At 43.4% G+C, this 21,223-nt stretch overlaps 2 protein-coding genes across 4 annotated transcripts in view; one reads left to right on the top strand and one right to left on the bottom strand.

The window, feature by feature from the left end:
* Positions 1–8,456, bottom strand: part of PMS1 (PMS1 homolog 1, mismatch repair system component) — a 66,320-nt gene extending 57,864 nt beyond the window's left edge. Inside the window, exons 1-3 of one of the 3 annotated variants that reach the window (XM_081095401.1) lie at positions 8,357–8,456; positions 5,201–5,352; positions 434–616 (exon numbers count right to left, since the gene is read on the bottom strand). In XM_081095401.1, coding sequence (XP_080951527.1) covers positions 434–616; positions 5,201–5,332 — 315 coding nt within the window. In that variant the 5' untranslated portion in view covers positions 5,333–5,352; positions 8,357–8,456. The remainder of the gene's footprint in view (positions 1–433; positions 617–5,200; positions 5,353–8,356) is intronic. The other 2 variants (XM_081095400.1, XM_081095402.1) reach the window with 2 other exon arrangements.
* A 113-nt stretch (positions 8,457–8,569) lies between these two features.
* ORMDL1 (ORMDL sphingolipid biosynthesis regulator 1) lies at positions 8,570–20,990 on the top strand. Its single transcript, XM_081096030.1, has 4 exons — positions 8,570–8,691; positions 10,417–10,597; positions 15,762–15,913; positions 19,377–20,990. Exons 2-4 carry the CDS (start codon positions 10,424–10,426, stop codon positions 19,510–19,512), a joined length of 462 nt encoding a protein of 153 aa, XP_080952156.1. The 5' UTR covers positions 8,570–8,691; positions 10,417–10,423; the 3' UTR covers positions 19,513–20,990.
* Positions 20,991–21,223: the final 233 nt, after the last annotated feature.

Raw genomic sequence — 21,223 nt, 5'->3', positions numbered from 1 at the left:
GAAAAAATGGCAAATAAAGTTTTAAAACATATAATAGAGAACTGAAATGCATAATTATGTCACAATATATATTTATATGAAGCCCCTAGAACCATAAGAAATGCCAAAAATTCACTGTTAACTCCTTCTTGAATTGCCCTCCTTAAAATTGAAATTGCTCCCCCTGTGGGGCATGTGCCCCACATTGGGAACCACTGCTCCACCTCCACCACCCATAATTTTTCTTTCTTAGGCATCACATTACAGAGAAAAAAGAATAAATGAATACCTAGCTGGGGTCCTTTACTTACAGACACACGCACACACACACACACACACGCGCGCACACACGCACCCATGCACGCACACACACATAAATAATGCTGGCTTAGTTTTGTCTCACTTCTAATATTCTGTAATTATAAAATCACTAAAATAGTATAAATTACCTTACCTCAGCTACACAACAAATTGATCCCAAGGCTTCACCACGAAAACCGTAAGTTGTCAAATTTTCAAGATCTTCATGACTATTTATTTTCGAGGTGTAGTACTTCATTGCCATCACAGGTGCATCAGTGGCCTTGATACCTTCACCGTTGTCTCTCACTTCAATTTTATCAAATCCATAATTCTCCTACACAAAGTTAAAAAATACTTTTAGCATCTTAAGACATTAAACTGTTACAACATTTAGAAACAGAAACACAAGTGAAATAACATTGTCATTTATGTACCTCTTATGGAAACTTAATCTTAAGGAAGAGTTTAATTCCTTAAGTCTACTAACTCCTAGTTATGGTACAATGGGCAAGTCCCTCATTTTCCCAGGACTCAGATTCAACTGTAAAATCAGTTTCATCTTTAAGGTTCTCTTGAATTGCTTCAGTATCATAGGTATTTATGTTTAAATTTATGTTTAAACTTGACTAAAGAAAGTTCTTCTAAATTACAAATACCTTTGTACATGTAATCTCTCAAACAAAATAACACCATAACCATCAAAAACAACACCCACCAAGAGTCTGGCAATTACCATTATTCAACCTGATTTTTAATACTTTATCCCTTTAACTACTTGTTCAATAACGAGTTTAAATATTTACATTACAACTTTAAATTTCTTTCTGCATAGTTACCTAACAGGAAACTGCTGAGAAAATACACCTAATTTGGCAATCTCAGTGAGTTTTTAATTTGAAAAATCAAGGGAAAAAACCCTCAATTCATAGCTTAGCACTCTTAGCTAATACTAAAAATATGTATACATAACAAAAAAATCTAAATTCCTAAAGTGATCACACTTTCTATGAATGCTACATTCTAAATTTGGTACTAAACTTCTATGATAAACTTAACTTCACAAAGTTTTATGTGTATGGCCATAGATGCAAATTTTAAAGGGAAAAAAATCTTCCTACATTTATAAAGACTCCGGTATTTAAAATGGTATCATATCTTTTTAATAGTCTAAAATTATTTAATACTTTTATGCCAGTACTTTTTAGATAAAATATATATGAAAGGTATTGGGGGAGACATCCAAATTTAGTTCCTCAGCTCTTTCCAATTTAAAATTAAATTATCCAGGGAATAGCTGGTCTATTTTTTATAGAAAATCATTAACTACAGAAATGCAAAACTTTAAATATAAATAAGAACTCTAGTCATCTGAGAAAAAGAACACAAAGATCCACTTAAATGTTTCAAAAAATATTATCTGCTTAACTAATTAGGAAAACATTCCTAGCCAGTATAGTTACTATTGCATGAAACCATAATAAAACAGGCCTTATTTTCTACAGCAACACAGTTATTTAAAAACTCTACAAAGCAAACAAAAAGAAGCTGATAAATCTCAAGGGATTAAAATACATAACCAGTTAAAAATGTGTACTTTCATTTACTTTTGTAAGAGGACTTCTGTTGGCTTTATAACGTGACATTTAAAAAAAATTCTTTATTGCTTAAAATATTATATATAGTATTACATATGTCTCCTTTTTCCCCCATTGATCTCCCTCCCCCTTGCATAACATGACTTTTAAAAACTGTTTTCCAAAACCACATAGAGACCAGTGGTTTTGCCTGGGGAGAAGACAGTTGACTCACCCTATTGTCTGTGGCCCTGGAGTGGAGTTTCTGAGGTCCATTAGGAGACTGAAAATAACAATTAGCCTCCAGGCAGAAGCAATTGCCCCACCCTGTTGGAAAAACTCTCACCACACCTGAGGATGATTGCCTAAGGGTTAATCAAGACTGAATCCAGTCAGTCTGCAGGCAGAGGTGGTCTCTGGAGGCTTTGAGTCTTTGCCTAATATAATTAGTCAGAAACAGTGTTTGACACTGTTCTGCACTAGAGACTGAGAGGTGTAGCAGATCTGCCTAATACATAGTCACAAACCCAAATAGGCAGCCAAAATGAGGAGACAAAGAAACAACCCCCAAATGAAAGGACAAGAAAATTCTCCAGAAGAGATAAATGAAATAGAGATAAAAACTTTACCTGAAATAGAGTTCAGAATAATGATGGCAAAGATATTTTCCTTCCAGAGAACTTTAAGAACAAGATGTTTGTCTGCCTAAGATTCTTAAGTGAAATACATTCGATATAATTATCTAGTACTATTTAATTACTATTAGTTGTAATAGAATCAGACTAAAGTGAATATAGAAAATGTCCAAGAAAAATAAATTGCCTTTCTTTGGGTTTAATAATTTTTTTCATGTTTATAAAGCTTATATTTAAAAACAGGTTCCATATGGTACAGAATAGCCATTCTCAGCATCAACTAGAAATCTGTTAGAAATGAAAATTTTTTGGTCCCACTGAGAATCTGAAATTCTGGGGCCCAGTAGCTGTTTTAACAAACTCCTTAAATTATGATGATGTACCCAAACATTATGAGAGTCACTGGCATGTAGGAAAGATCTTGAACGGGTTTGAGTCAGAAAGATCTGAATTCCAATCTCAGCTCCCCTATTTACAAATTACATGCCTTTGGGCAAGTTCTCAGAACCTTATTATTTGTATAATGGGAATAGTAGTAGTTAATACACAGAGTTTTTATAAGAATTTTATAAGATACTAGAAGCCCAGTGCACGAATTCATACATGGGTGGGGTCTGGCTGGCCCCCCCTAATGGGGGCCCATCAGGCCAGGCCGGCAGAGGGGAGGGGCAGAGGGCAATTGTCCAGCCAGCCCCACCCCCAATCAGGGGTATTGGGGGCTGATTGGCTTCTGCAGTGCACGTCATAGCTACCAGCCATTCTGGTCATTCCGCCGGTCCAGTCGCTGGGCTTTTATATATATATAGATAATTATATACATGAAAAGGGTAGGTTTCTTTTCCTACAAAAATATATTAGTATTCTAATACTGTAATACTTGAAATAATGTAAATATCTGATAATTAGGAAACACAAAAATGTATTCATTTGCTCCAACAAAATTTTATTCACCATCTATACACTATTTATATACCATTTACTCACCTTTTATGTAGCAGGACTGGTTAGGTACAGGGACACAAAAAAAAAAGAAAAAAAAAATATAGTCCTTACCTCTATGAGCTAGTAATTTATAACAGGGGAGGTAGACATGCAAAATAACTATAATAAATCATGAGTGTCATGTCATGTTAACTCAAATTATTTAATATACTAGAGGCCCGGTGCACAAAAATTTGTGCACTCGGGGGTTGGGGGAGGTCCCTCAGCCCGGCCTATGCCCTCTCGCAGTCTGGGACCCCTCAGGAGATAATGACCTGCTGGCTTAGGCCTACTCCCGGGTGGCAGAGGGCAGGCCCAATCCCTAGGTACAGCCCCTGGTCGGGCTCAGAGCAGGGCCGATTGGGGAGTTGGGGCGCCGCCCCGTCATGCACAGAGCAGGGCAGATTGGGAGGTTGTGATGCCACCCTCAGTCACGCTCAGGGTAGGGCCAATTGGGGGGTTGGGGCACCGTCCCTTGTCACACTCAAGGCAGGGTCGATGGGGAGGTTGCGGTGCCACCCCGTCACACACAGAGCAGGGCCAATCAGGGGGTTGGGGCACTGCCCTCTATCACCCACAGAGCAGGGCCGATCAGGGGGGTGGGGCGCCGCCACTCTCACACTCAGGGCAGGGCCAATGGGGAGGTTATGGCTCTACCCCGTCACACACAGAGCAGGGCCCGTGGGGGGAGGGGTTTGGGGAGCTCCCCCCTATCAGGCACAGAGCAGGGCTGCTCAGGGGGTTTGGGCGCTGCCCCCTGTCACGCTGATCCCGGTGCCGGGAGGCATATTACCCTTTTACTATATAGGGTAGAGGCCTGGTGCATGGGTGGGGCTGGCTGGTTTGCCCTGAAGGGTGTCCTGGATCAGGGTGGGGGTCCTCATTGGGGTGCCTGGCCAGTCTGGGTGAGGGGCTGAGGGCTGTTTCCAGGCTGGGAGTGACTGAAGTTCCCAACTGCTCCTTTTTTCTTTTTTTTTTTTTCTTTTTTATTCTGGGCCAGCTTTACCTTGAGGCTTGGCTCCAGCTCTTAGGCCTCCCTCCGGTGCTGAAAGTAGGTTTCTGGCCTTTGCTTACAATGTTGCGAATCTGCTGGCTGAAGTCCGGAGGTATTTGTTACAATGTTTCTTAAACTGCCCACTCAGAGGCCTGCAGCCACAGGCGGGGAACGTTGGTTTCCTCCAACAATCCTCCGTCACTGAGGCAAGCAAGCCTCATGTTAGTTTCAAGCTGCCTGGCTGTCCGCCGCCATCTTGGCTGACAGTTAATTTGCATATCTTGCTGATTAGCCAATGAAAAGGGTAGCGGTCGTACGCCAATTACCATGTTTCTCTTTTATTAGTGTAGATAGCACTTAAATTAAAAAATGTGAAAACCATGAAGCAACAAAGAAAATAGTCTGAAATAAGATTAGGTAAAAAATAAAATGCAAATAAGAATATATAAATAAGTATAGTATATGTCAATAACCTAGAATAAATTATTATTAGGAAATACAAAATAAATTCATGTAATGGAGTCCTAAATATGAAGTTTTTGTGCGTTTTTTATAATTTCCTTTAGTGTTACTAATGTCGATTTAAATCACAATTTATTTTTGAGAATTTATTCTTAAACAAAACAAAGGATACAATGTCCTATGAATAATTTACTGAAAAGGTAACAGCTGTAAGGAGAAAATATCTGTCCCTTTTTTGCTTTAAAGGTCTTTGGCTTCTCAGGGACACTCACCAGTTTGACATCTATGCTTGTGGCCCCTGCATCTAAGGAGTTTTCAATGAGCTCTTTTACAACACTGACCACTGACGTGATTATCTGGGAGCTTGAAAGGAGGCGAACCGTTGCTGTAGGTAACTGTTTCATTCTAGCTTTTAGTAGAGTACCTAGAAGATAAAAATGAAAGTTGTAAGAATAAAAACTTAAGCATTCCCATCAGAACTAATAGCAACATCAATAATAATAGCAGCTCACATTTATGGAGACTCACTGTATGCCAGGCTCTATTGCAAGCACATACAGTATTAAGTAACTTATGTCTTAACACCCTGACATAGATGCCATTATCATCTCCGTTTTATAACAGAGGAGTTGGTAAACCCCGTTATGGTAATAACTGAAGAAGGGTAAGCACACCTGTGGCCTGTGACCTGCCGGCTGTGAATGGCCGGGGGTACCGTCGCTGTGGGACGCACGGAAACATTAGTCATCGTATGTTTTCATGAGTGACAGTGTCTTTTTAAATGACTGAGCTCTTTTGGAGTTCGGATCTCCTGAACCTAAAATTACTGTGGGGAAGCATGGGTGGTTGGAAAGTCTGTAAGGAGGATTCCCTGGAAGGTCAGAGGCCTCTGGGGGACCTTGCCGAAGGCGGCAGACTCGGCCTTGACTTTTCCACACAGGTCTGAGCCCCAGGCGTTTACCAGAATCTTTATGTTTAGACTTCAAACGTCCTGGTTTGAAAGACACTAAGATGCAGGTGTTTTCTCAAGGATGCTTACCCTGCTGATTGTATCTAGAGGTTAGTCTTAGTTCAAGCTGTTGTGACAATAAAAGCCTAAGGAGGCAGGCAATCGGGGCTTTTTTGGCTCCTTATGCCAACTAGCCTGTGGCCTCTCTTTCAGATACAGTCAGCCCCGGCAAATTACCATTGATCCGAACTAGTCAGATCCCAGACATATCAGGTAACTACCCTTTACATGACTCTGCTTAAAACATTCAAGTCGTGGGCTCCCCAAAGCCAACGTAAGATAAAGCTCCCTCTCCCAGCACGTGACGGCTGCCTTCCCTCATTCCCTGACACACTCTGTTTTCACTGGCCTCCATTAGGCCTCCCTTACCTCACCTGAATCTCCTCACAGACTTTGTCCTGAACCCAAGGCAGGGCCTTATCTCCTAATACCTTCTAAATACCATCCCCTAGATGACCTGCAGGCATCCTACACCAAACGACTCTCAAACGGATCTCAGAATCTTCCTCTCATTAACCTTCTATATACATAAACCGCCTTTTATATAACCTATTATATACATAAAACCCCATTCAGTCCTCACAACCACCATATGTGTATTATCATTCTTCTACCTCAGATTAGGTTTAAAAGCGTAGTAACGCGTCTAAGGTCACACAAATAGCAAGTGACAGACGCACACCTGCACACCTGGGCGTGTCTGCCTCCGAAGGCCATGCTCCTCTCACAAGACAAAACTAGAATGCCATCGCCCTAGAAGTGCTCCTTACTCCCGACACCCTGCCACCAAGTCCTCTCTCCTACGGCTTAAACGTTTCTCAAAGGAGTCCTCTCCTTTCTAGACCTACAGCTGCAGCTACTGCCTCTGCTCAGCCCCTCAAAATTGCATCCTTGTACTTTGCAATAACCATCTAGCAGACATTTCGCCTCGAGTCTCAATCACCTGTAGGGTTTTCTGCCTGTAACTTAAATTTCATCATGTTGCTTCTCTAGTCGAAATGCTATAAAGATTCCCAACCACTAACCAGGTGCAGTGCAAACTCCCTGGCAGCTGGGCCTCTATCTAATCCCAGCCCGCTGTTCTCCAGGCTCCCAAGGGCTCACCCCCTCCAGCTGTGGTTCAGGGCCCACGGACCCTCGAAGCTTCCTTCCTCTCCATCCCCCAGCGCCTCTCACTCACGGCAGCCCCACACCCCTCACAGGTGGCTCCGGCCCCCGCTTCTCCGTCCCCTCCATGGCGCAGGGGTCTCGAGGACAGAGGTTTTGTGTCCATCGCCATCCCTTCGCAGAAGCTCTGCAACACGGCGAGGCTGACATGGCGCGTGCTGCTGCACCTTGGGAAACGTGGAGGGTGGGTATGGGGCGTGCAGGTCCCAGCCGGGATCCCGGGGGCGCCAGGACTCCGCCTGCAGGTGTGCGGGGGTGCAGGTGTGCGGGGGTGCAGGTGTGCGGGGGTGCAGGTGTGCGGAGGGGAACGCACGCCCTGACCGTCAGGGAGGGCAGCGCTGGCCCGACACGAAGCGGAAGTCAGAGACCAACACAGTGAAAAGGTTTACTTAACGGACATAGGAAGTCTAACACAACTGTCCACAGAGCCAGCAGAAATGCAAGGGGTGTGTGTGTTTATATATATATGTATATACATGTATATTTATATATACATGTATATACATATACACATACACTAGAGGCCCAGGGCAGGAAATTCATGCACGGGTAGGGTCCCTAGCAGCTGCCAGAAGGGCCTCGCCCCCTGGTCGAACTCCCGGACAAGGGGACAATCTGCATATTAGGCTATTATAATATAGGATATATCTATATCTATATCTGAATCGATATCAACATCTATATCTATATCTATATTTATATGTCGTCATTCCCGAACACCACCTTCGACATGTTGCTGACAGCGACCTCGGCGATGCGCATCCCAAGCTTTGAGCGCGGCCAAGTCATGTAACGCGGTTTCAAATCATGGCTCCCAAGACTCTCCATTCTCCCCTCGGTTCTCAGAGGAAACCAACGCTTCGCACCCCCATCTCCTCCGCATGGGGCGCAGGAGCCGCCGGCGCGGGAAAAGCCGGCACCGAGGAGGGTGCGCGCCCCGCTCGCCCGCCGGGCGCCACGCACGGCACACACCGCGCCGCCAGCTGGCAGGCCGCCGGGCCGGCCAACGACGCCGCGGGCCTGGGGAACCGGGGAACCGGCGGCCACGGAGGCCCGCACACGACTCGGCAGGGGCAGACCCAGGCCGCCACTCCCCCGGCGGAGCCCACGTGCGCGCGCCCGCGGCCCGGCTCGTCCGCTTCCCGCCCGGCCTGGGGGAGGGGCGCTCGCGCGCGGGCCAGGGCGAGCCGAGGGGAGGGGGCCGAGCCCACAAGAGCACACGAGTGAGTGCCCGGGAGCCACACGACACTACCTTCTCGCTCGCGCGACGTGGGCCACGACCAGCCACCAGCCGCCGTCCCGCCCGCAGCCCACGCCCGTCCTCGCGGACGCCGGATTCGCCCTCGGCGCGCGCGCGCAGGGTGGGGGCGGGCTCAGGCGCAGGCGCGTGGTCCGAGTCCCGCCCCCGAGCGTGGGATTGGCACCGCACGCAGCCAATCCGCGGGCAGCGCGTCCGGCGCCGAGCGCTTCCGTGAGCTGAGCGGGGCTGCGCGGCTCGGGGGCGGGCCGCTGGCGTTTGGCTGCGAGGACACGCGACGCCGCGGAGCCGGTCCTTCTCCGCGACGGCCTCCGGGCGTGTGGTGGAGGGTGAGTGGGAGCGGACGGCGGCCGCGGGCGGGCTGCTGCGGGCGGCGGGGAGGCAGCCCAGTGGGCCTCCGGGAGCCTTGGGCGCCGGCCGCCTCCGCGCGCCCTTTGTGGCTGGCGGAGCGGCCCCCAGCGGCCTCTGAGCGAGGCTCGCACCCGCGACGTGTCGTCGGGCCTCGGCCGTGACGGACGTGCCGCTTCGAGAGGAGAGGGGCGGAGGGGGTGCGGGGCGGCGGTGGCGATCGTGGAGCCGGTCTTCAGGGCGTCGGGCGGGCGAAAGGCCCTCCCCGGGGGCTCGGGCGGGCGGGGCGCTGGGTGGCGGGCAGGGGCTGCGGGGCGCTGGGTGCCGGGCTGGGAGCCCTCCCCGTCGCACCACGGCGCCCTCGGGGCCAAGCGGGGAGGCTTTCTCCGCGTGAAGCCCGCGTCCCCGCAGCCCCCCAGGAAGGCTCCGAGCCCGGGCAGGACCGCCCCCCGCCCCGGCAGCGCAGGCGGCTTTTGGGGCGTCTTTGGAGCACCCCCAACACACACACACATACACACACACACACACACACACACGGGCAGTGGGAACGGCGTCCGAGCGGGGTCTGTCCCCCCACAGAGACCGTGCGGTGCCGGGGTGTCGGGACGGGACTTGCAGGTGCCAACCCGAGGCTTCGCTGCGTGTCGGCGTCACCAGCTGTCGCCGCAGGAGCCCGGCTGCCCTGCCCCGCGTTCTCCCAGAGGGTCTGTCTGTTTGGGGGGGGCGGGGGACGTGGGCCCCGGAAACACTTGCGGGTGGTTGTGAGATAGCCCCTCTCGATGCCGGCTCTGTCACGGAAAGGGTTTATTTATGTCTTCAGATCCGCCGGTTCAGTGTCAGCCGACTCCCCTCCCCTCCGGCCGCACTGTCGGTCGGTCGGTCGGTCGGTCGGTCCTCCCCGGGGTGACGGGCCTTCTGCAGGGCAGTCTTATTCTGTCTAAGCGAGTCTGAGGCCCAAGCAAACATGGTTCAAACAGCCGGGAACTGCGGCCCGCTCACCCTTCGGGGTTCATCTCGAACGCAAAGGGGAAAAGGAAAAACCTAAAAAAAAGAAAGGAAGGAGCTGATTGCCTTTGAGTGACAGCATTGACAGGAGGCTGTTGCTTGGACCTGACTGTGTCCTGAGGGTGGGAAACGCCCGAGCCCTGGACCAGGCAGCTTGCCCACCGGCTCTGTCCTCCCCGGCGCCCTCCTCCGAGTGACTTGAACTCTGACGCCCTTTGTGGGCACGGCGTGACGTCAGATAGGAGTCTGACGACAGCAGACTGGCTGGGTCAGCGCTGCTTCTTTGTATTAACTGATTGTGTTGATCAGTTGAGCTCCCGAGTGTTCACTTTGCTCTCACAGCATAAGAAAATGTAGGTTCTCTCTCACTTTGAGCTTTCCTGCCCATTATCTCATTTAGTAAAACCAGCATGCTAGAAGACACGTTGTCATTAGGAAAGGGGTTTAAACTGTTCGTTTTTTCCACAAGAACTATAAAAACAAGTCTTGTTTGTCTTACCATCAAGTCAGATGGTAAGAATTCTTGACTGCCTTTGTCAGCACCTGCAAGTAGCATATTCGAGAGGGTGTGTTTGTTCCGTGTCAGAACAACTAGGAAAAAGAATAATCCTGGTTACCGACACTTATTTGATCAGGTCAGAATTGGGGTTATTTAGGTTCCAGCTATGTCCGTGCTGATCCATGCCACTGCTTTCCTACAGGGCAAACATGAACGTTGGCGTGGCCCACAGCGAGGTGAACCCCAACACCCGGGTCATGAACAGCCGGGGGATATGGCTGACCTACGCCCTGGGCGTGGGCTTGCTTCACATCGTCTTGCTCAGCATCCCCTTCTTCAGCGTTCCCGTGGCCTGGACCTTGACAAATGTCATACACAACCTGGTAAGGACTCACCGCATCCTGAGCATGGGAAGCTAAGGCTTAATGGGCAAGGATGGGGAGGCCAGGGTGCGGAGTTACTGTTTAAGGGGGAGCGTTTTAACTTTGCGAGATGCAGCGTTCTGGAGATGGATGGTGAAGCTGTTTGCTTATAAATGTGAATGTACTTTATACCACTCCACGGTACACTTAGAAAATGACTAATATGGTACATTTTATGTTACCTGTACTTAAACACAATTTTTTAACAAGCTTAAAAGTTTTCTTATAAAGAAGAACACATGATTTAGGTTTTTTTAAACAGTTTTACGATATAATTCACATAAGTCACCCATTTAAAGTGTACAGCTCAGTGATTTTAGTGTCTGGAATGGGAATATATTTTTCTATTACACTTTATATTTAAACATTGGGCCCTTTTCTAAGTAAGACTTTTTTCCTTCTATTGGTTTTCTAGAATCTAGAAAATAGTAGGTCATTTTAGCAAAAATTTCAAAGACACTGTAATTGAGGCTACTACATTATATTGATTGACCAGAATACTTCAGAAGAAGTAATATATTTTTGGCTAATTGGAGTCTAATGAATATTTTTTTGTTTCAATCCTTAAGTCTTTCTAAATTTTATAAGTATACTTTCCTACTTCTGTATAGACATTTTGAGCTTAATCATATTTTATGTGATTCAGGACCTTATGGTACCTTAGCTTCTTCAAGTTGATTACCACACTTCTGTATTATATGATAGCTCTCCAAAGTATCAGAGGTTTGATCAGCTCTGCTGACCATATTATGTAGCCTTGGAAATTAAGACAGAAAAATGTGGAATAGATTTTTAAAAATTAATATTACTTATTTTATTTCTAGAGAGTATTTAAAGTTGATGAGAGGAGGACAAGGGTGATGTGGTAAAAACATGCCGATGTGCATTTATTTGGTCCATTTTCAGTGACAGATTTTGGTAGGGCAAACACCATTTTGAAATAGTAACTTCTCTGAAATATTCGTCGTTAATCAGATCCCTTCTATTGGAATTCTTTTCCTTTGGCGGTCATGGTATTGCTTTTTCCTATATATTTCTGATCTTTTTTCTTTCCTCTTGTACTTCGTGCTTTCTTTCCCCAGGGTTCTTTTCTTCATCTCTTCTTATGCTGTATATTCTAAGTTACCTCATCCTTCCATAGTTCCAATTTCTACTTTTAGAAGAATGATCATCTTTCACCTTAAACCAAACAAGTATAAATTGAGCCCATTCCTGGTCTATTTCTTACTACCCCCAATCCAGTCCTTTGACTTTGATCCTAATCTAAAGGCACCACTGTCTTACAAGCCAGACAGCTGGATGACAAAGGAAAAGAGATAATATAATGTATCATCCAAACAGGCTGTGTGGAGGGTAAAGGGACTGTAGTATGAACTGCTCCGATGGAACAGGTGTAAGTCAGGGCCGCCTTGCGAACTAGCAGATGTGGTCACCCCAGTCTCAGGTCACCCCCTTTCCTATATGTTCCTATTCATTCAGCCAAACCCTGTCCATTCTGCCTTTTCTGCCTCTCAACTTAGTCCCCACTGGCATTGCTGCAAATCATGCACTTATTTTTCTGTCAATTACTCCAAAAGATCAGCCATTTCAAACAGTGTGCGGGAAGAATTTTTAAACATGCAATATCTGCTTATTTAGTCAGGGGCACTGATCTGTTTTCCCTTATTGTCAAATAAAAAAGACAACAGCCAACACAACAATAGTCCAATGAATCAAAATTACACTTTTTTTGTCAGATGGGCAAAACATGTATTTTTTGGTGTGCTGCAGAATTTTAGTAATTAGCTTATGTGTGCCATGATATGAAAAAGGCTGAAAATCGCTGCGATAGATAAATGGTCTCCTTGGTGCTCCTCTTCTTTCTTCCATTCCAGCTTGATAGTTTGAAATGCATGTCTGCTCAAGTCACACTGTTTAAATCCTTCAGTGATCCCGTTACATTCAAAGTAAAATGCCAAGTCCCTTGTGGGATACAACACCTTTTGGTAACTGGAGAGGCAAGAAAGGGAACTCAGTTTATTACAGCCCATCTCCAGACACAAGCTACGTAGTAACGATGATGAAAATCGTCTTGCTCTCACCTTTCTGCCTTAATGTAAGCTCTTGTATTTAATGGCCCCGCCTTCTTCCTGCTCTTCCTGATTCCTCCTTGTTCTGGAAAACTCTACTCAAGTAATCACCTCCTCCAGGAAGCTGCAAAACACCACGCTGCTTTCTTGTACTTATGATAGTTTTACAATTAGCAGTTTATCTTTGTTACTTTTTATTTCTGTATCCCCAATACCTATTTCAGTGTTTGCTGAATGAATTAGTCCGTGTTGTCCTGTAATTTTTCCTTCTCCTATGACATGTGTGTTACATGTACTTTAGAAGTCCTCTTACTCCCTCGTGTTTTCAGTTGGGTTGACTGAGATTGAGGCACAGTATGTATATGGCCGTGGAAAAGGATAGGAAATTGACAACATGCAGGGAACAAACTGCTGACATAGGTCACCACACTAAAAACCTACCTAACCAGACATAGCTGTAGCAATTATGTGACTCCAAATTTAAGTTTCTTTTGAAGATAGCCTACATTAAAACAATTAAAAATGTGAGCTACATGCTGAATGCTTTTAAATACAGGAAAGTAGGCCTAAGTGGTATCCCTGGTTAGAAAAAATACAGTCTTTGCCTTTCTGAAACCATGCAGTGGACCCCTTAGTGACTGTTTTTCTTCGGTGTTACAGTTCACCTTAGAGGTATTAATACTTGGCCAAATTTTCTGCCTAGCTTTTAAAATGAAGGAGAATTCTTTTTGAGTCAGTAAATATTTATTAAGGGCTAACTATGAGCTACATTTTTTTCCTAATTCTTTTCTTTTTACATATATTTTTATTGATTTCAGAGAGAGGAAGGGAGAGGGAGATAGAAACATCAATGATGAGAATCATTGATCAGCTGCCTCCTGCACGTCACCCACTGGCGATCAAGCCTGCAACCCTGACCAGAATCAAACCTGGGATCTTCAGTCTGCAGGCCAACGCTCTATCCACTGAGCCAAACTGGTTAGGGCCCTAATTCTTTTGATGTAGGTATAAATTGCTAAAATTTCATAGAAAAACTATTAAAAATAAAAATAATAGAGTAGCCCTAACGGGTTTGGCTCAGTGGATAGAGCGTCGGCCTGCTGACTGAAGGATCCAGATTCCATTCCGGTCAAGGGCATGTACATTGGTTGCAGGCACATCCCCAGTAGCGGGTGTGCAGGAGGCAGCTGATCAATGTTTCTCTCTCATGGATATTTCTAACTCTATCCCTCTCCCTTACGCTCTGTAAAAATCAATAAAATATATTTAAAATAATAATGATGATGATAAGAGTAGAAGATATATGACCAGATAAGGTTTTATTCTTTTTCATTTAAAATGATATATATACAATGAATATTACGTATATCCTAAGTACTGATGGGAAAACCAGGATTGTTCGTCTCTTGATAATTCTAACACATTATGTGGTCTAGAGTAGACAACAACATACTCCTAAGAATCTGAAACCATACAATTTCTGTCTCATATTTTCCTTTAAAGCCCACGTGAAAATGTTTCCCTTACGCTAACAGAATAAACATCCCTTGGCTTAATGTCATCTTGGCGTCATATCTAGTACTTGCTGTATACCAGCCCTTGTTCCTGACGTATTCAGGCTAATGGGAAAACAAACATTATGTAAACAACTCCAGCACAATATATGTATTGTGCTATAATAAAAGCATTATCAATAAAATTCAACCATGCAGACAAGAGGTTATTACTGTTGTGGAGGGCTGCACAAAAGAGTAGTCATTTGAGCTGAACCTTCAAGGATGAGGCAGTTGACAAGGTAGCATCGGGCTGTTGCCTCAGCAACAAGGAACCTTTTCCCCTGCATCTCCCGAGTGCCCTGATTGTACAGTTGCTGCCCTGCATTCTGGTTGTTTGTACATCTTTTTCCCTTAACCATCTCTTAGGAGATTGATGTTTTTCAGGCTGTGTGTCTGTTCAGTTCATATATGCATGCATGTCCTGTGGTGCGTACATTTAACTTATTACTGTATGTTGAGTTAAATCCAGTTGAACATGATCATTACTGTATAGCTTAGCTGTTATTGCAGCTAAACAACTTTTGAATTGCCTAATGGAATAGGAAGTAGACTAAGCTTTGAAAACAAGGGCTCTCTTAACCTGCACTAATGTGAAATTTCAAATCACCAATTTTTCTGTGTGTTTTTTCCATATATTTGTTGAAAGTAGGAGTAGAAAAGGCATCACATTATGATTTCGAGTGGGAAAAGCTGTCATAATGTTTAGACTTTATTGTTACCAGTTCCTCAGATAGGATCCTGCAATGAAGCGCTACCTAGCAATCTAACTGGGTATCATAATCACAAGGGAAAAAAAATCTAGTATACATTGTTTTTTTCCTAATTAATTACAAAATTAGATATTTCAACGTATTACTGAACACATTGGCTTTTAGTAATATTTTGTTTATTTTTTAAAACTTCAAAAGACACACTTTTGAGGCACAGTTGTGACTTTAAAAGCAAGTTGAGTAGAACATTATGCCCACATCAAACCATCTCCGTTGCTTTGGAAGAGAGCTATTGGGACAAAGACAGTTCTAATGTTAAATATTTTCAAAACCATTTTTTCTGATACAGAGATTTTGTTTATGACTATTATTTACTAATTTGTCTTTTTTATTTTATAAATATTATCAGACTTACTAATATGCCACAATAAACTTTTCCTGCCCATTGGGGAAAATGTCACCCTATTTCCTCACAGGAAAGGTCGTAGAAGAAAATCTAAATGTAATGATATAAAGTTACCCTGATAAACTTTTTGCTTATTTTCAACTTAAAAAAAGATGAAAGCAGGTTACTTTTGGTTGACTTTTCACTGGTTTTCACCAAATGATATTTATCTGCCTCTGGAAGTTTTATTGTACTCTGAGGAAACAATAATGTGAAAGGTTAAAACTTGAGCTGTAAGTTAATCTCATACTTTGTCACAAATGGTCTGGAACTATCTTAGTGCTGACTGACAAATAGCGCTTTCGTATGTGTTGTTGCTGATACGCTCCCGTGTGTGTTTTCCAGGGGATGTATGTGTTTCTGCACGCTGTAAAAGGAACACCTTTTGAAACTCCTGACCAGGGCAGAGCAAGGCTCCTAACTCACTGGGAACAACTGGACTATGGAGTACAGTTTACGTCTTCACGGAAGTTTTTCACAATTTCTCCAATAATTCTGTAAGTGGTGGAAATTTTTAGGAATGAGGAGGATTAGACGAGAGGCAGCTATTGTTTTATTGGATTGAATTTGAATTAGAAATAATATTTTGTTAAAAACTTCTGTCAATAGCCCTACCCGGTTTGGCTCAGTGGATAGAGCGTCGGCCTGCGGACTAAAGGGTCCCAGGTTCGATTCCGGTCAAGGGCATGTACCTTGGTTGCAGGCACATTCCCAGTAGGGGGTGTGCAGGAGGCAGCTGATCGATGTTTCTCTCATCGATGTTTCTAACTCTCTATCCCTCTCCCTTCCTCTCTGTAATAAATCAATAAAATATATTTTTGAAAAAACACAAAAACTTCTGTCAATAAATAGCTACCTCAGATAAAATATAAAATGCAGGCAAAATCTTTAACAAACTGTAACAAAGCAGTTTTCACTTCAGTCAGTAGCATATGGAGACAACAGACCACGCCCATCAGTATGCCTAGACATTCTGGGATATACAGGTCAAATGTGTTCCAGTTCATGTTCATAAGTTGCTTGTAAGAAAACTAAACACATAGTCTTATTTATAGTCCACTACAGATCGCTCTCTCTAAACAAGGGCTTGGACAGTTTCAGACATACTTCATTGACCACCTGCCCTGTTTGGATGTTCAAACTCCTTGGGAAAGAAAGCATGGTTTTAAGCAGTGATTTTCAACCTTTTTCATCTCATGGAACATGTTTATTACTAAAATTGTGTGGCACGCCAAAATGTATATTTTTTTGCCGATCTGACCAAAAAAAGTATACTTTCGATTCATTTACACCAGGTGGCTATTGTTGGCTGTTGACATTTTTTTATTTGAGAATCTAGGAAAAGAGATCAGTGCCCCTGACTGAATAGTGAGGTACTGCATGTTTTAAACATTCTTGTAGCACACCAGTTGAAAATCACTGGTCTAGACCAGGGGTCCTCAAACTTTTTAAACAGGGGGCCAGTTCACTGTCCCTCAGACCGCTGGAGGGCCGGACTATAGTTTAAAAAAAAAACTATGAACAAATTCCTATGCACACTGCACATACCTTATTTTGAAGTAAAAAAACAAAACGGGAACAAATACAATATTTGTATTTGCATGTGGCCCGCGGGCCGTAGTTTGAGGACCCCTGGTCTAGAAGATAGTGTAGACCTGGGTTGAATCCTGGATCACTTGGCCAGTTTAATTTGCTCATAAATAAAATTCTAGCCTGTGGCATCCTAATATATAAAAAGCCAGGGGCTGTCACGACTGACCGAACAGCAGGCTGCGGGGGGCAACCAGGCCGGCAGGGAGGTTAGTGAGGGGTGACCAAACGACTGAACAGGCTGCGTGGGGCAACCAGGCTGGCAGGTGGTGCAGTTGGCGACGAGGCCGGTGGGGAGGGGCAGTTGGAGGCGACCAGGCAGGCAGGTGAGCAGTTAGGAGCCAGTGGCCCTGGATTGTGAGAGGGATGTCTGACTGCCAGTTTAGGCCCGATCCCTGGGAACCAGCAGTCGGACATCCCCCGAGGGGTCCCAGATTGGAGAGGGTGCAAGCTGGGCTGAGGGGACCCCCAATCCCCATGCACGAATTTCGTGCTGGGCCTCTAGTCAACTATAAGAACTAAATGATATAACACCTGTAAAGCATTTAACCTTTTATCTAGCATCTAATTAAATTCCTTACATAACTGAAAAGACAGCATTAAAACCATCTATATAGCATTGATACTATTTGGTGACAATAAGACATTTTCTTATTTGATCATTATTTGTCAGGTGGTGAGATGTGAATTGTTAGCCCAAGTTTTTAAAAGAAACAGTCTCAGATGCATTGCCTTGCTCCAAATCTTGCAGGTAGTTGGAGTCAAAAGCCCAGATGAAACCCTAAACTTCTGGCTTCTAATACAGGTCTCTTTCCAGAATATTCTTTGGCAAATAAACACTATCACACTGATTCCCACTTGGTTTTGCATCTCCTTGGAAGATTGTGTAGGTTTTTTGTATAGTAAAGTAATTTTTATATAGTCTACACACGCAGTTTTTGTTCATTAAAACAGCAGTCGCCAACCTTTCAGACCACCAGTGGTCCGTGGACCACCGGTTGGCGACCATTGCATTAAAAGACATAAAGGGGACATGTGCTATGGTATGATAAGTTGAAAACATTCTGAGAAGATTTATTATTTCTGACAGATTATAGATTAAACCCATAATGATGATGGGAAATAAGCTTACTAAATGCAAGTGGTATCCTATTTTGTTCATTGAATGGAGGAAAACAGTGCTAAAGTATATGAAAACAGGAAGAAAGGATTTAAAAGTAAAGATTAAGGAATATGGATTATTCTCAAGAATTTTCTAACTATATAGTTTGTAAGGTAAATTTAAGACACTAGAATTTCTTAATTTAGATCTGAAAATGATGTGCACAGCTCTGATATTTTTAGTCATTTAAAAATAGCTTTTGTTTTTTAACCATATTTAAACAGTTATCTCCCTTACGAGAAACTAACAACAGTACTTAGGAGAAAAGCTGTAAGAATACTTTCCTGTGTGCTCTCAAAATACGAAACGCCCATATGCAAACTAACTTCCTAGTTATGATATTTTATTCTCTAAATCTTGTCTATATTAGGGTACTGTTGTTAGGGGCCAGATGATGTGTCTGTGCTCTGATGCAGTGCTTGGGTAAAACTAGATTTTCTGGCTCGATGATTTATGGCCTTCCAGTCGGGCGAGGCTTGTTAAATTCTCAGGTGCTGGGTGTCTTTGAACATGTATGTGTGTGTTCAGTTAATAGCAAAACAACTGACATTTTACAACAGCGTCTTTCAGGTTTCCAGTTAAACTGGTTGTAGATTTGTTTACAGTATGGAAATGAGACCGTTAAAAAGGTCAACCAAGTATTTGCTTTTGTTCAAAGACACTAATTATACTGATGCACTAAACCCCATTTTTCTCAACTTCACAATAGTGGTTCTTAACCTTTTGGTGGGTCACAGAACCCGTCGAGCAGTGGTTCTCAACCTTCTGGCCCTTTAAATACAGGTCCTCATGTTGTGACCCAACCATAACATTATTTTCGTTGCTACTTCATCACTGTCATGTTGCTACTGTTGTGAACCGTCATGTAAATATCTGATATGCAGGATGGTCTTAGGCGACCCCTGTGAAAGGGTCGTTTGACCGCCAAAGGGGTCGCGACCCACAGGTTGAGAACCGCTGCCTTAGAGACTATGATGGATCTTTGGATCTGAATCTTCTCTTCAGAAACACACAAATATAAAACTCCACCTGAAATTTCAGGGAGCACATGAACCCTCGTTTGAAAGCCTGCCGTAAAGGATGCTAAGTAGCAAACATATTTTATTAAATGCATTTAACAGAATTGCAGAAGTGAAAATGTGCACATATGCCTTCATTATAAGTAATTTTATTTTTAGACGTTAAATATATTAACTTTTATTTTACAGATATTTTCTGGCAAGCTTCTATACGAAGTATGACCCAACTCACTTCATGCTGAACACAGCTTCCCTCCTGAGTGTGCTGATTCCCAAAGTGCCACAGCTACACGGTGTTCGGATTTTTGGAATTAACAAGTATTGAAAGGCTTTGGAACTGAAGGAAAGCGCTTACAGCTGCTGAGTCGCCTGTAAGGAAGGAGTGGTCAGTGAACTGCTCCCATGATAGTGTGAAATGAGAGGTATTTACGTTGGAGAGCCTAGTGCTGGTTCTTCATATGCTGTGTGAAGTGCAGATTCTTAAGGGAGGGTGCCTGTGCTTAATGCACCTGGTACCTTTCTCAAGAGAGGCTTCAGAGGGAGGCTGGGCAGGCCCAGCTTGTAAGTTAAATGGCTATAAAATGAGGGTGTAGTAGATACTAAGACCAGCTCAGTTTATAATGAATGGGCATTACGTTAGGAGAAGAAACTTTCCAATCATTCCACTATGGTCAGTTTAAGCCAACTTACATGTACACCAAAATCATCTCTTTACAAGTCTAATGTAGATTGTTTTTATTGCCATGTATATTCCTCTTGTGCTGTATAAGAGGATATAAGCTAATTCCTACCTTGTACTTTTTTTTTTCTCATTTTGCTGGCTCAACATTGTGTGTTGAGGGATGAGATCATTTTCACATTGATTAAGTTACTGAGTTCACGAAGGTCCATGTTCAAGACTGACTGGCGATAGAAGATAGTTAGGCATCTTACAAACAGCCTCTGAGTCAGCCTTCTAATTTTGAAACAAAATGGGGTTTGCTTCCTTTGCAGACCCAAGGCTGCTAAACCAATTAAATAAAATAATTTATTTCGCAGTTAAACTATATTGTAACTTAAAAGTCTCTGCTTATTTGATTGAACAATCTAATTATTTAATTCATTCTTTAGAAAAGGAAATACAAAATGGACAGTTATATAGCCAACTTGTGGTTTGGCAGCAACTGCTTCTCTAGCACTAGTACCAAAGTAATTAGTGGAGTCTTTTCCAGCAGGTCTGCAGTTACAGATAATACCATCTTTCCTTCGTCCTCCTGCTCTCAGTCCTCATACTGCCCCCAATATTTGGACTTTGAGTACTTGAGTCTTCATGTAGGTAACCCAATATGGTAACTATTTCCAGAGCAGCAGCCATACTGAATTCTTGTGACTAGAGAAGCTCCCTATATTTGCTGACATTAATTGCAAGAAGTAACTATATACAACTTTGAGAAGTAAATATTTCCAAAAAACAGATCTGATATGGGATGAAACTGAAAACCCTAGGAACATTTGTAAACAAAATTGAATGAAAAGTTATAGACCAACTTAAAATCAGTTTGTTTCAGTAAACTGACTTTTGGGGATAATTGTTTTATATTTCAAAAGTATTGACTTTAGAAATCAGCTGTATGATAATGCCTCTGTATGTTTGTCTTTTCCTGTGTATTCTTTTTTCCGTACATTTTTAAATACTTCAATAAAAATTTTCTTTGGTGTAGGATTATTGCAAAATCTCCAAATTCAGTCATCAATGTTATACTGTTATTTTTCAAGGTGTATTTTCAGCAACTGAATTTGTAAAAATAAAAAAAAAGTTTAAAATAGTACTTTGTTTTTCTTAATTTTTAAACTTTATCTCCGAAGGCTTACTATTTTTGCACATACTTCAGAGATAGAAATCTGGCTGTAATCCAGGCCTTCTGCTATTTTTCCCACTTTCACCATGTTTTAAAAATATTTATTCAATAGATATTTGCTGTAGATGTTATTTCAGGTATTGTGGATACAGTTTGTAAACAAGACAAACCAAGTTCTTTCCCTTATGTGCTTATAGT

This window comes from Myotis nattereri, assembly GCF_964212035.1.
Source record: "Myotis nattereri genome assembly, chromosome: 7".
Lineage (NCBI taxonomy): Eukaryota > Metazoa > Chordata > Mammalia > Chiroptera > Vespertilionidae > Myotis > Myotis nattereri.
This window is presented reverse-complemented; position numbering and strand designations above follow the sequence as displayed.

Coding starts and splice junctions, on each gene's coding strand:
- ORMDL1 (XM_081096030.1), top strand. CDS start 10,424: ATGAACGTTGGCGTGGCCCACAGCGAGGTGAACCCCAACACCCGGGTC. Junction 10,598..15,761: donor CAAATGTCATACACAACCTG/GTAAGGACTCAC, acceptor TGTGTTTTCCAG/GGGATGTATGTGTTTCTGCA. Junction 15,914..19,376: donor ACAATTTCTCCAATAATTCT/GTAAGTGGTGGA, acceptor TTTATTTTACAG/ATATTTTCTGGCAAGCTTCT.